Source organism: Salvelinus sp. IW2-2015, linkage group LG2, assembly GCF_002910315.2.
Source record: "Salvelinus sp. IW2-2015 linkage group LG2, ASM291031v2, whole genome shotgun sequence".
NCBI lineage: Eukaryota > Metazoa > Chordata > Actinopteri > Salmoniformes > Salmonidae > Salvelinus > Salvelinus sp. IW2-2015.
This window is the reverse complement of record NC_036839.1, coordinates 2,210,649-2,225,156: the sequence shown is the minus strand read 5'-3', so window position 1 is coordinate 2,225,156 and position 14,508 is coordinate 2,210,649. Positions and strand designations below refer to the sequence as shown.

At 41.9% G+C, this 14,508-nt stretch overlaps 1 protein-coding gene across 22 annotated transcripts in view; it reads left to right on the top strand.

The window, feature by feature from the left end:
- Nucleotides 1-14,508, top strand: part of LOC111973092 (E3 ubiquitin-protein ligase MYCBP2) — a 309,758-nt gene that overhangs the window by 187,787 nt on the left and 107,463 nt on the right. For all 22 annotated transcript variants that reach the window (XM_024000406.1, XM_024000384.1, XM_024000447.1 and 19 more), the window contains 4 exons: nucleotides 3,276-3,482; nucleotides 5,789-5,926; nucleotides 11,949-12,127; nucleotides 12,291-12,433. In XM_024000406.1, the coding sequence (XP_023856174.1) occupies nucleotides 3,276-3,482; nucleotides 5,789-5,926; nucleotides 11,949-12,127; nucleotides 12,291-12,433 (667 nt within the window). The remainder of the gene's footprint in view (nucleotides 1-3,275; nucleotides 3,483-5,788; nucleotides 5,927-11,948; nucleotides 12,128-12,290; nucleotides 12,434-14,508) is intronic.

Here is a 14,508-nt window from a genome sequence, read left to right as displayed (position 1 = left end):
GTTTGTTAGCAATTATAATATTCAAGGTTAATAAAATCAAATGTTCTTCAAATATACATAACATTTAAATGTTAAGCTACATATAGTGTATGCATCAATATATTTGTTGAAAACTATTCAATCAAAATGGAGGAAGCTAAAAAAATGCAGAATTACTTTTCTTGTTTACAAGATGCTGAGTCACTTTGGGGAGTGACGTCTCTCACTCTGTCCATCCACACGTCTGTCCCTCTGTCCATCCACTTTTCCGTCTGTTTCGCTCTACCCTGCAGCTGCCGGCTGCATTCTCAACACTCAATCTCAATCACTCTGGCACTCTGCAGTTCAGCTGTCATGACAACAGCCCCAGCCGCCACAGTCGGTCTAAATCCATTGTTCACGTTGTCAAGGAAACTGCTGTTCTCCCTATAGGGACTTGGGCCCGGTTGCATAAAACACCTTGGTTCATTTTCCCCTTATCCTTTCCCTTAAAGTTTCCTTAACTTTAAGTCAGTTGCATAAAACATTTTAAGGTGAATTCCCCCCTTAAATGAAGTGAAAAAGTGAAGGGTGCCCATGAGGTCCCTTAACTACTTCATTCAGTATGGATATCAATGTAAACAGCATTTGTGGAGGTGATTGTTGTTTTCATCTCCCCTGGTTAAAAAAGGAAAACACCACCAGCTAGCTACTTAGCTAAACAATGGAATATGCACAATCCTTAGCGACAAAGCTAGCTTTCTACTTAGCGAGCTACTCTGTAAACTAGCTTGAAGTGCTAGAAAGTAATAGAAACAATTTGAGGGAAAAGTAACGACATGAAATGTAGTTTATTATCTTCTGAAGCAATTTGGTTATCCTGTATTGATTGTAGAAATTATATTTTGTTCTATCTCAAAGTAAATGCAGTCTCTTTGACAAGACATTTATTCAGTGAATCCCATTAAGTATGCCCTTACATAAGGGAATATTTGAGGGCCTCTATTAGAGGTCAACCGATTATGATTTTTCAACGCCGATACCGATTATTGGAGGACCAAAAAAAGACGATACCGATTAATCGGACGATTTTTATTTTATTTATTTGTAATAATGACAATTACAACAATACTGAATGAACACTTATTTTAACTTAATATAATACATCAATAAAATCAATTTAGCCTCAAGTAAATAATGAAACATGTTCAATTTGTTTTAAATAATGCAAAAACAAAGTGTTGGAGAAGAAAGTAAAAGTGCAATATGTGCTATGTAAGAAAGCTAACGTTTCAGTGTCTTGCTCAGAACATGAGAACATATGAACGCTGGTGGTTCATTTTAACATGAGTCTTCAATATTCCCAGGTAAGAAGTTTTAGGTTGTAGTTATTATAGGAATTATAGGACTATTTCCCTCTATACCATTTGTATTTCATTAACCTTTGACTATTGGATGTTCTTAAAGGCACTTTAGTATTGCGAGTGTAACAGTATAGCTTCCGTCCCTCTCCTCGCTCCTCCCTGGGCTCGAACCAGCAACACAACGACAACAGCCACCATCGAAGCAGCGTTACCCATGCAGAGCAAGGGGAACAACTACTAGAAGGCTCAGAGCGAGTGACGTTTGAAACGCTATTAGCGCGCGCTAACTAGCTAGCCATTTCACTTCGGTTACACCAGCCTCATCGCGGGAGTTGATAGGCTTGAAGTCATTAACAGCTCAATGCTTGACGCACAACGAAGAGCTGCTGGCAAAACGCACAAAAGTGCTGTTTGAATGAATGTTTACTCGCCTGCTTCTGCCTACCACCGCTCAGTCAGATACTTAGATACTTGTATGCTTGTATGCTCAGTCAGATTATATGCAACGCAYGACACGCTAGATAATATCTAGTAARATCATCAAKCATGTGTAGTTAACTAGTGGTTATGATTGATWSTTTTTTATAAGATAAGTTTAATGCTAGCTAGCAACTTACCTTGGCTTACTGCATTCGCGTAACAGGCAGTCTCCTTGTGGAGTGCAACGAGAGAGAGGCAGGTCGTTATTGCGTTGGACTAGTTGGATCCCCCGAGCTGACAAGGTGAAAATCTGTCGTTCTGCCCCTGAACAACCCACCGTTCCTAGGCCGTCAATGAAAATAAGAATGTGTTCTTAACTGACTTGCCTAGTTAAATAAAGGTATATAAAAAAAACAATTATTTTAAAAATCAACAAATCGGCGCCCAAAAATACCGATTTCTGATTGTTATGAAAACTTAAAATCGGCCCTAATTAATCGGCCATTCCGATGAATCGGTCGACCTCTAGCCTCTATGCAACACCCTTAAACAATTACCTTTAGGTAAGGGAAAATGATTCCTTAAGTGAAACACATTTTGTGTTTTATACAACCGGGCCCTGGATATCCGTGTAACAACCTCAGACAGGCTATCTCTGGCCACATAGATCAGGACATCCTCGTAGTAGGGATGGCACAATTACATATAACTGTGTAGCTGATGGTTATGGATTTTCTTGTGTGGAAAGAACAGCTGACTGAAGATGGGACGGCCGGGAATTTGAGCGGTTGAGAGCGTTTCTGCTGTAACATGGACTCTTACAGTAACATGGACATGAAACTTTGTTGCTCAGTGCTGTATAGTAGCAAACAAGTCTTAGGTTGCCTAGGCAACACCCCCTTGCTACAGCAGCAGCAAATGCATTGAGGAATGGAGGAGAGGAGAAAATGTGCGTCTTAAAAATTAAATATATATATTATTTTTCTTTGCTATTCAAATGGTTATTACGGTGACCGCAGTAATTTGGCTGACCAATACATCTTCCAAAGTTTCATAACTGCCACAGCCCAACCTCGTTGTTTTTGTTTCTGAAGTATGTTGGCCGACGTCATGGTCGGTGAGGTTGCTTCATACGTTGTCATGTACAATAGCAATGGAATGCCCCTGCTGATGTTTATTCATCTCAGTACTACCACCTGGTAGACTTATGTAGCGATCTAGTGAATAACACAAAGTTGGCACATTTAAGTCTTAATGGCATCATTTGCTGGTTGTTAACATGTTTTTAGAACCAATTGATCTCTGTTACAACCAGGTAAAGACCTATTTTTCATGACAAGGTCAAGATGTCATGGGAAAGAGGTAATATTTGGTTATTGTCAGGTCGGATTAGAACCAGATAAATACATATTTTTCTGGTTGCTAAAATGACGTTAACAAAACTTCCTTATACAACCACTACATGACCTAACCATGACGATATAAAAACGATATAAAATACATCATAATCACTTGTCTCTTCGTCTCACCCAGGTGGACGGTCTAAACTCGCTTCACTCTGTGAAGTCCACTCCCAATCGCTTCACCAAGATGAGCCAGGGCCGCAGCTGGAACACGGGCAACGGCTCTCCAGATGCCATCTGTCTGACGGTGGACAAGCCTGGCGTGGTACTGGTGGGCTTCTGTGTCTACGGTGGCGGGGGCATCCATGAGTACGAGTTGGAGGTGCTTGCTGATGACGTAAGAGTTTGATATATCAAATTTCTTATATAGCCCTTCTTACATCAGCTGATATATCAAAGTGCTGTACAGAACCCCGGCCTAAAACCCCAAACAGCAAGCAATGCAGTTGTAGAAGCACGTATATATGCCTTTTATTAATTTTGGAAGCTTTTTTAGATTTAGTTTTAGTCTGTCCTTTTATAGTCACATTTTAGCCATTTAATCTGTCTTAGTTTTTGTTATCAGTTAACTAAAAGTACAAACAATCTTTTTTCTCAGTCATTTTAGTCAATGCATTTTTAAAATGTTAATTTTTATTTATTTAACCTTTATTTAACCAGGTAGGCCAGTTGAGAACAAGTTCTCATTTACAACTGCGACCTGGCCAAGATAAAGCAAAGTGCGACACAAACAACAACACAGTTACACATGGAATAAACAAGCGTACAGTCAATAACACAATAGGAAAAAAATGTCTATATACAGTGTGTGCAAATGGCGTGAGGAGGTAAGGCAATAAATAAGCCATAGTAGCGGAGTAATTACAATTTATCAAATTAACACTGGAGTGATAGATGAGCAGATGATGATGTGCAAGTAGAAATACTGGTGTGCAAAAGAGCAGAAAAGTACATAAAAATAATATGGGGATGAGGTAGGTAGATTGGGTGGGCTATTTACAGATGGGCTAATTACAGCTGCAGCGATCGGTTAGCTGCTCAGATAGCTTATGTTTAAAGTTAGTGTGGTAAATATAAGTCTCCAGCTTCAGCGATTTTTGCAATTTGTTCCAGTCATTGGCAGCAGAGAACTGGAAGGAAAGGTGGCCAAAGGAGGTGTTGGCTTTGCTGGGGCGCGTGCTACGGGTTGGTGGTGTTATCGTAACCAGTGAGCTGAGATAAGGCGGAGCTTTACCTAGCATAGACTTATAGATGAACTGGAGCCAGTGGGTCTGGCGACGAATATGGCGAAGGTCGAGAGCTGTGCGTCCTCTGAAACACAACCCAGCCAAGCCACACTGCTTCTTGACACAATGCCTGCTTAACCTGGAAGCCAGCCGCACCAATGTGTCGGAAGAAACGCTGTACACCTGGCGACCGTGTCAGCGTGCATTGCGCCCGGCCCGCCACAGGAGTCGCTAGTGCGCAATGGGACAAAAACATCCCTGCAAGCCAAACCCTCCCCTAACCCAGACAACGCTGGCTGGACCAATTGTGCGCCGCCCCATGGGTCTCCCGGTCGCGGCCGGCTGCGACAGATCCTGGACTCGAACCAGGATCTCTAGTGGTACAGCTTGCACTGCGATGCAGTGCCTTAGACCACAGCGGCACTCCGGAAGCCAACTGGGTGTATTGATACACCATACAAAGTGTAATTATTAACTTCTCCATTCTCAAAGGGATATTCAATGCCTGCTTTTTTTTTTTTTTTTGCCTATCTACCAATAGGTTCCCTTCTTTGCGAGGCATTGGAAAATCTCCCTGGTCTTTGTGGTTGAATCTGTTTGAAATTCACTGCTCGACTGAGTGACCTTACAGATAATTGTTTGTGTGGGTTACAGAGATGTGGTAGTTATTCAAAAATCATGTTAAACACTATTGCACACAGTGAGTCCGTGAAACTTATTTTTTGACTTGTTAAGCAAATTTGTGCTCCTGAACTTGTTTAGGCTTGCCATAACAAAGGGGTTAAGTACTTATTGACTCGTGACATTTCAGCTTTTAATTTTTTATTAATTTATAAGCATTTCGAAAACCATAATTTCACTTTGACATTATGGGGTGTTGTGTGTAGGCCAGTGATGACAAAATCTTAAATGTCATCCATTTCCAAGTCGAGGGGTGTGAATACTTGCTGAAGGCACTGTAGCTAATTAAATGAACATTAGTCTGTTTAATTCTCGTATCGTCACATTTTCGTGAACTAAAATTAAAACTAATGTATTTTTTAAACTTTTTTTTATATATACTTCATCGATTAAATTCACCTGTATTTAACCTGGAATTCCCTTGAAATAAATAAATATAAAATTTGAGGGAGACTTTTTCTCTCATCTCTATATTTTTTGTCGTTGATACATTTAGCTCAGGTAGTCCTCGAGCACAATCTTAAACATGCTTTGTATATAATCCAGCAGTAACAAGTTAAATTCAGGGCAGTCTTCAACTTGTATGTTGGTATTCATTGCGAATCATTTTCCTAAAGCCACTGACCATCTCTTTTGGTTCTTGCCTTATATTTGAGTTTAAGCTTCCCCAGGTTCTTCTTTCTCACCACGTCTCTCCTTTCTCTCTTTCCCCTCTCCCCCTCTTCTTCCCCTCCAGGCCCAGACAGAGCACCCCGGGGACTCGGCCCACACCCATAGGTGGACGTCTCTGGAGCTGGTCAAGGGAACCTACAGCACCGATGACTCCCCCAGCGACATTGCCGAGATACGCCTCGACAAGGCCGTGCCACTCAAGGTACACAGGACTAAAATGATGTTCCCCTATACATACATATCTATTCATCTATCTAACCATATGTATGCCAGGGTTTCCATTAGGAAAATGTGGCGCCGGACAACGTGACGGGAAGATTTTAATTCACTGGCCATTTGAGAAATTGACCGGATCCATATGCATTTGGTGCATAAACCATTAGGGTGGTCACCCATGTTAATGGTGCTCAGAATGACAGAAATCACATTTAGTTTATGGTATTGCATCTTAACAGATCTCGCAACTCTGAAAGAAGCAGACAATAAAACATAATTTTCAAACATTTGCCAAAATGTATTTTGCGGTAAAACAGCTTTCTAAACAGCGCACCTGGGAAAACACCATTATTTTTTTTATAAATACAATGTTATTTGTCACATACACGTGTTTAGCAGATGTCATCGCGGGTGTAGTGAAATGCTTGTGTTTCTAGCTCCGACAGTGATATCTAAAAAAGAAATATCTAAGAATTCCACAACAAATACCCAATACACACAAATCTAGTAAAGGAATATATAAATATATGGACGAGCAATGTCAGAGCGGCATAGACTAAGATACAGTACAATAGTATAGAATACAGTATATACATATGAGATGAGTAATGCAAGATATGCAAACATCATTAAAGTGACTAGTGTTCCATTTATTAAAGTGGCCAGTGATTACAAGTCTATGTATATAGGCAGCAGTCTCTATGTGCTAGTGATGGCCTTGAGATAGGTGTTTTTCAGTCTCTCGGTTCCAGCTTTGATGCACCTGTATTGTCCTCGCCTTCTGGATGATAGCGGGGTGAACAGGCAGTGGCTCGGGTGGTTGTTGTCCTTAAATATTTTTGCGCTTCCTGTGAAATCGGGTGCTGTAGGTGTCCTGGAGGGCAGGTAGTTTGCCCCCGGTGAAGCATTGGGCAGACCGCTCCACCCTCTGGAGAGCCCTGCGGTTGCGGGCGGTGCAGCTGCCGTACCAGGCGGTGATATTGCCCGACAGGATGTGCTCAATCGTGCATCTGTAAAATTTTGTGAGGGTTTTAGGTGGCAAGCCAAATTTATTCAGCCTCCTGAGGTTGAAGAGGCGCTGTTGTGCCGCCTTCACCACACTGTCTGTGTGGGTGGACCATTTCAGTTTGTCAGTGATGTGTACACCGAGGAACTTGAAGCTTTCCACCATCTCCGCTGCAGTCCGGTCAATGTGGAGAGGGGGGTGCTCCCTCTGTTGTTTCCTGAGGTCCCCGATCATCTCCTTTGTTTTGTGGACGTTGAGTGAAAAGTTATTTTCCTGGCACCACACTCCCAGAGCCCTCACCACCTGCCTGTAGGCTGTCTCGTCATTGTTGGTAATCAAGCTGTTCTGTCCTCTGCAAACTTGATGATTGAGTTGGAGGCGTGCATGGCCACGCAGTCATGGGTGAACAGGGAGTACAGGAGGGGGCTGAGCACGCACCCTTGTGGGGCCCCAGTGTTGAGAATCAGCAAAGTGGAGGTTTTGTTTCCTACCTTCACCTCCTGGGTGCGGCCCGTCAGGAAGTCCAGGACCCAGTTGCACAGGGCGGGGTTCAGGCAGAGTTCAGACCCAGGTCCTCAAGCTTAATGATGAGCTTGGAGGATACTATGGTGTTGAATGCTGAGCAATTGTCAGCATTCTTTCATATGTATTCCTCTTGTCCAGATGTGATAGTCCAGACCTGATAGCGGTTCGATATGTGACAGAGATGAGAAACTTATCTCAAAATGAAACAACTAGGATGGGATGCTAATATGACTAGGATTGTGCCTTTGGCTTCTGGACAAGGAAATAAAGTTAATATGAAAACCAATAGAGCAGGAGATAAATCCCAGAACTTTTTGAGGATCTGAGGACCCAGGCCAATCTTTTCAGTCTCCTGAGGGGGAGTAGGCTTTGTCGTGCCCTCGACACGACTGTCTTAGTGTGTTTGGACCATGATAGTTTGTTGGTGATGTGGACGCCAAGGAACTTGAAGCTCTCAACCTGCTCCACTGCAGCCCCTTCGATGAGAATGGGGGCGTGCTCGGTCCTCCTTTTCCTGTAGTCCACAATCATGTCCTTTGTCTTGATCACGTTGAGGGACAGGTTGTTTCAAACAATTAAGTATTTTATGAAATGCATACTGCCTTCAGCTCACATTGTAAAGTGGTAGCCTGTTGCCTGCACTTGAATGGGAGGCATGCTTCGATTGCCAGTTGAGAAAAAAAAATAGTAGCTATTTTTAATTGTGTACCTAAACAGTTTAACACGCGATTGCTTTTAGAGTTGTTCTCTTAAAATAAGACTCTTAATGCTGTGCACATGTGATAGTTGTACTGGATAAATAAGATAAATAGTGACTAATGGAAATACACACAAGCCTAATTTAATTCCACTAAATTATGCAAATGAACCTATAGACCGATAAGCATGACGGTCAAATATATTTCCATCAACTGGTATTTCCCATCAATGAATAAAAAGCATTATTTTGCAATGGGATTTTGTTTTCTCCCCGTCATTTTGGCTGGCAACCGGTTTATTTATGGGCTTAATTTTTTTCGCGGCAAAAAGGCAGCAAGTGCCGTTTTACGGATACCCCGATGTATGCATGCATTAGGTTGAATATAGGGCTGGGCGATATGGTCAAAATATCATGTCACAATATTTTAAAACATGTTGACAGTATTTTATGTTTTTGAATAATGGAAGTTCTAAATATGGTTTGAGTAGTTCATGATCGTAGGTTGGCAACACATAAATTATAAGTGATTTCAATGGGGCATTCTCAAAAAGAATTATGAACTTCAGCCCCCCAAAAATGCACCTGACCACACGATTGAACAGTAGTCCAGGTGAGACAAAACTAGGGCCTGTAGGAACTGCCTTGTTGGTAGAGCATGAATTTATTATGGACAGACTTCTCCATTTCTTAGCTACTGTTGTATCAATATGTTTTGACCAGGACAGTTTACAGTCCAGGGTTACTCCGAGCAGTTTAGTCACCTCCACTTACTCAATTTCCACATTATTTATTACAAGATTTAGGGTTTTATGAATGATTTGTCCCAAATACAGTGCTTTTCGTTTTAGAAATATTTAGGATGAATTTATCCCTTGGCACCCACTCTGAAACTAACTTCAGCTCTTTAAGTGTTGCAGTAGTAGCTGACGTGTATAGTGTTGAGTCAGCCGCATACATTGACACACTGGCTTTACTTAAAGCAACAGTCATTTTGTTAAAGTAATGGACCTAGACAGCTGCCCTGGGGAATTCCTGGTTCTACCTGAATTATGTTGGAGAGGCTTCCATTAACCTCTCTAGGGTACGTGGGATGCTAACGTCCCACCTGACCAACATCCAGTGAAAGTGCAGGGCGCCAAATTCAAAACAGAAATCTCATAATTAAAATTCCTCAAACATACATGTATTATACACCATTTTAAAGTAAAACTTGTTAATCCCACCACAGTGTCCGATTTCAAAAAGGCTTCAAGACAAAAGCATACCATGCGATTATGTTCGGTCAGTACCTAGTCACAAAAAAACAGCAATTTTTCCAGCCAAAGAGAGGAGTCACAAAAAGCAGATATAGAGATAAAATGAATCACTAACCTTTGATGATCTTCATCAGATGACACTCATAGGACTTCATGTTACACAATACATGTATGTTTTGTTCGATAAAGTTCATATTTATATCCAAAAATCTCAGTTTACATTGGCGCGTTATGTTCAGTAGTTCCAAAACATCCGGTGATTTTGCAGAGAGCCACATCAATTTACAGAAATACTCATAATAAACATTGCTAAAAGATCCAACTGTTATGCATGGAATTTTAGATCCACTTCTCCTTAATGCAACCGCTGTGTAAGATTACAAAAAAACTTTACGGAAAAAGCACACCATGCAATAATCTGAGTACAGCGCTCAGACACAAAATCAAGCCATACAGATATCCGCCATGTTGTGGAGTCAACAGAAGCCAGAAATAACATTATAAATATTCACTTACATTTGATGATCTTCATCAGAATGCACTCCCAGGAATCCCAGTTCCACAATAAATGTTTGTTTTGTTCGATGAAGTCCATCATTTATCTCCTAATACCTCCTTTTTGTTTGCGCATTTAGCCCACTAATCCAACTTCATGAGGCGCGATCACTAGGTACATACGAAAAGTCAAAAAGTTCCGTTACAGTCCGTAGAAACATGTCAAACGATGTATTGAATCAATCTTTAGGATGTTTTTAACATAAATCTTCAATAATGTTCCAACCGGAGAATTCCTATGTCTTCAGAAATGCAATGGAACGCAAGCTAACTCTCACGTGAACGCGCGTGGTCAGCTCATTGCACTCTGGGAGAGACCTTACTCAATCCCCTCTCATTCGCCCACACATCACAGTAGAAGCCTCAAACAAGGTTCTAAAGACTGTTGACATCTAGTGGAAGCCTTAGGAAGTGCAAAATGACCCCATTTTCACTGTATCTTGGATCAGCAAAGAGTTGAAAAACTGCAAACCTCAGATTTCCCACTTCCTGGTTGGATTTTTTCTCAGGTTTTTGCCTGCCATATGAGTTCTGTTATACTCACAGATATCATTCAAACAGTTTTAGAAACTTCAGAGTGTTTTCTTTCCAAATCTACGAATAATATGCATATCCTGGCATCTGGGCCTGAGTAGCAGGCAGTTTACTCTGGGCACGCTTTTCATCCGGACGTGAAAATACTGCCCCCTACCCCAAAGAAGTTAAAGAACACCCTCTGTGTTCTTTTAGACCAGTAACTCTTTATTCACAATATAGCAGGGGGTGTAAAGCCATAACACATACGTTTTTCCAGCAGCAGAATATGATCGATAATGTCAAAAGTCGCGCTGAAGTCTAACAAAACAAGCCCCCCCAATCTTTTTATCATCGATTTCTCTCAGCCAATCATCATTCATTTGTAAGTGCTGTGCTTGTTGAATGTCCTTCCCTATAAGCGTGCTGATTGTCTGTTGTCAATTTGTTTACTGTAAAATAGCATTGTATCTGGTCAAACACAATTTTTTCCAAAAGTTTGCTAAGGGTTGGTAACTGGCTGATTTGTCGGAAATTTGTTGGCCCACATTTTTCTGCAACTACTACCAAAATGAAGCACCCACTTGGTTGATGCTACGGCAGTCAGGTGGCGCCAGAAACCACACCACATTTCAATAATAATTCAAGAGCATCCTTGTAACTTTGTCCTTCTTTCAATCCTCATCACTGCACACCTCTGTCTTCTTGCTTTTGCCTTTTCTCCATCCTCAGTGTCAAAGGACACCGGTGTCAAAGGACACTGGTTGGCATTAGAATCAATACAGCTAGCCAGCTAACGTTAGCTAGCTAGCCAAACATACAAATTACTTGCCAGCTAGTTTTGTCTTTTTAGAGGCAAATCTAGTGGGCATCCCTGGTGGGTGTGTTTTAGAACCCCTTACTAGTGGCTTTGCCAACTTTCAGTGGGCACCCACATGGGTGCCTTTTGAACCCCTTGCTGTTTTGTTTTTGGTTGTCAATGTTAGTTAGTTCCCTTTCTTGTGAGCGACATTTTGAGTTGGTCTTGTGTGAACGTAACACTACCTATATCTTTTGTAAGTGGGGACTTTACATTGAGTAGGCCAAATACGGTAGACTGTTAGCGTTGTGATGACTGGTCTAATTAATTAATAAAGCCCGAGAGTTGATTAGTCCGGTTCATGCAGCTATTTGCATGTTCATATTTTGTTTCTTTGCATTAGTGCGGCGTGAACATTTTATAATAATGGTCCATGGTACCTGTCATTACTATTCTCAGGAAACAGGAAAGAGCTTGGTTGGGAAGTCCCGGGATACCGGTTACTGGAATTAAACCCTAGCATGTATCCATCCATCCTTCTTTTGTTTTTTTTATAGCATGACTCAATGTCACTCATGATATGAAAACCACATATCGTGTTTGTCCTCCCGTCTCTCTGTCCTCATCTGACTGACTTTTGTATACATTCTACAGGAGGGTGTGAAATACGCTGTCCGCCTGCGTAACTATGGTAGCCGAACAGCCAATGGGGACGGAGGGATGACCACGGTTCAGTGTTCTGACGGCATGGCCTTCACCTTCAGCACCTGTAGCCTGAGCAGCAACGGGACCAACCAGACCAGAGGACAGATACCACAGATACTGTACTACAGGTACACACACACACACACACACACTTTCATTACATGAGTGACATATCCAGGTTGCCACACTCCCAGAAGACATCATTTAAAGTTAATTTGAGATTCATGTCATTCCCAATGCTAACAACCATTGCTAGGGCTAACACATGGGCGTGTGTGTCTTTGCCCGTAGGAGTGAGTATGACGGGGATCTGCAGTCCCAGCTGCTGAGCAAAGCCAATGAAGAGGACAAGAACTGCAGCAGGGCTCTCTCAGTGGTCAGTGCAGTGGTCAGAGCTGCCAAAGATCTCCTTCACAGGGCGTTCGCTGTGGATGGTAAGAACTGGGAGCTCTCTGTGAATGAGGCAAAACCTGTCAACGTTATTTTCATATTAAGTGACTTAAGACAGGACAATCAGAAAAAATATTGTTGAGTCTATTTTCAGAGGGATCATATTACAAATACGAATGGATGACGCGCTTCCAGCAGTTCCTATTCCATCTAAACCAGGGGTACTCAACTATTATTTGAGAAGGTCCGGTCACACAAGTGTCCTAGATGGCAAATATCCGGATGGATGTTGTCATTTATCGGCATTGTAACAGACCCCATCCTTCCATGCGACCCCAAACTGTTCACACCCTTCTTGTTGGCGGAGAGATATTTGTAAAAATCAGTGGGGGCCACCTGGGGCTTGAGGCCCCTGGGAATGTAATCTGCCCATGATAACTGCATAAGATTTCGGTAGCTGGTTAGCCTAACTAGCCTATCTAGCTAACATGGCCAGTAGTTGATCAACTGGACATTTCTGTCATGTTATAAATAGGTCCTGCGTGGAAATGAAATTAGCATAATAACAATAATATCCAATAATATCTGTTTAAGCTAGAGATCCATTTTTTGCACTGTCGTCGGCCATCTGCGGTGGAAGGTTGGTATTCTCAAGAAAACGTCTGTAGCATCTGACCTATTTGGGCTACAATTTCCTGAACATTCTGATATTTCTCAGATATAGGACAGACACTTCAAAACAAACTTCTTTAAGATTAATTTTTTTGTTTTTCCTTTAGATTTGTCTGTTTTGCCAAGTAAGAATGTTTTTCAATGTGTTTCTATGGGCTAATAACAGTAAGGCCAAATTCAATGTTTAGTCAAATAAAACAGAATTAAAAATTCTACTGAATAGAAATATGAATGCAACATATAAAGTGTTGGGTTTATTAGCTGAAATAAAAGACCCCAGAATTGTTCCATACACACAAAAAGCTTATTTCTCTTCAATTTTGTGCTCAAATTTGTTTACATCCCTGTTAGTGAGCATTTCTTTTTTTTCCCTAATAATTTTTGACACCTTACTGGTGTGGCATATCAGGAAGCTGATTTTTTTTAAATAGCATGGTCATTACACAGGTGCACCTTGTGCTGGGAACAAAGCAAGGCCACTTTAAATGTGCAGTTTTGGCACACAACACAATGCCCCAGATTTCTACAGTTTTGAGGGAGCGTGCAATTGGCGTGCTGACTGCAGGAATGTTCACCAGAGCTGTTGTCAGAGAATTTAATGTTCATTTCTCTACCATAAATCAAATCAAATTGATTTATATAGCCCTTCTTACATCAGCTGATATATCAAAGTGCTGTACAGAAACCCAGCCTAAAACCCAAACAGCAAGCAATGCAGGTGTAGAAGGACGGTGGCTAGGAAAAACTCCCTAGAAAGGCCAAAACCTAGGAAGAAACCTAGAGAGGAACCAGGCTATGAGGGGTGGCCAGTCCCCTTCTGGCTGTGCCGTGTGGAGATTATAACAGAACATGGCCAAGATGTTCAAATGTTCCTAAATGACCAGCATGGTCAAATAATAGTAATCACAGTGAACAGGTCAGGGTTCCATAGCTGCAGGCAGAACAGTTGAAACTGGAGCAGCAGCACGGCCAGGTGGACTGGGGACAACAAGGAGTAATCATGCCAGGTAGTCCTGAGGCATGGTCCTAGGGCTCAGGTCCTCCGAGAGAGAGAAAGAAAGAGAGAATAAGAGAGAGCATACTTAAATTCACACAGGACAAAGGATAAGACAGGAGAAATACTCCAGATATAACAGACTGATCCTAGCCCCCCGACACATAAACTACTGTAGCATAAATACTGGAGGCTGAGACAGGAGGGGTCGGGAGACACTGTGGCCCCATCCGATGATACCCCCGGACAGGGCCAAACAGGAAAGATATAACCCCACCCACTTTGCCAAAGCACAGTACCCACACCACTAGAGCGATATCTTCAACCACCAACTTACTATCCTGAGACGAGGCCGAGTAGCTTACAAAGATCTCCGACACGGCACAACCCAAGGGGGGTTGCCAACCCAGACAGGAATACCACGGCAGTGACTCAACCCACTCAAGTGACGCA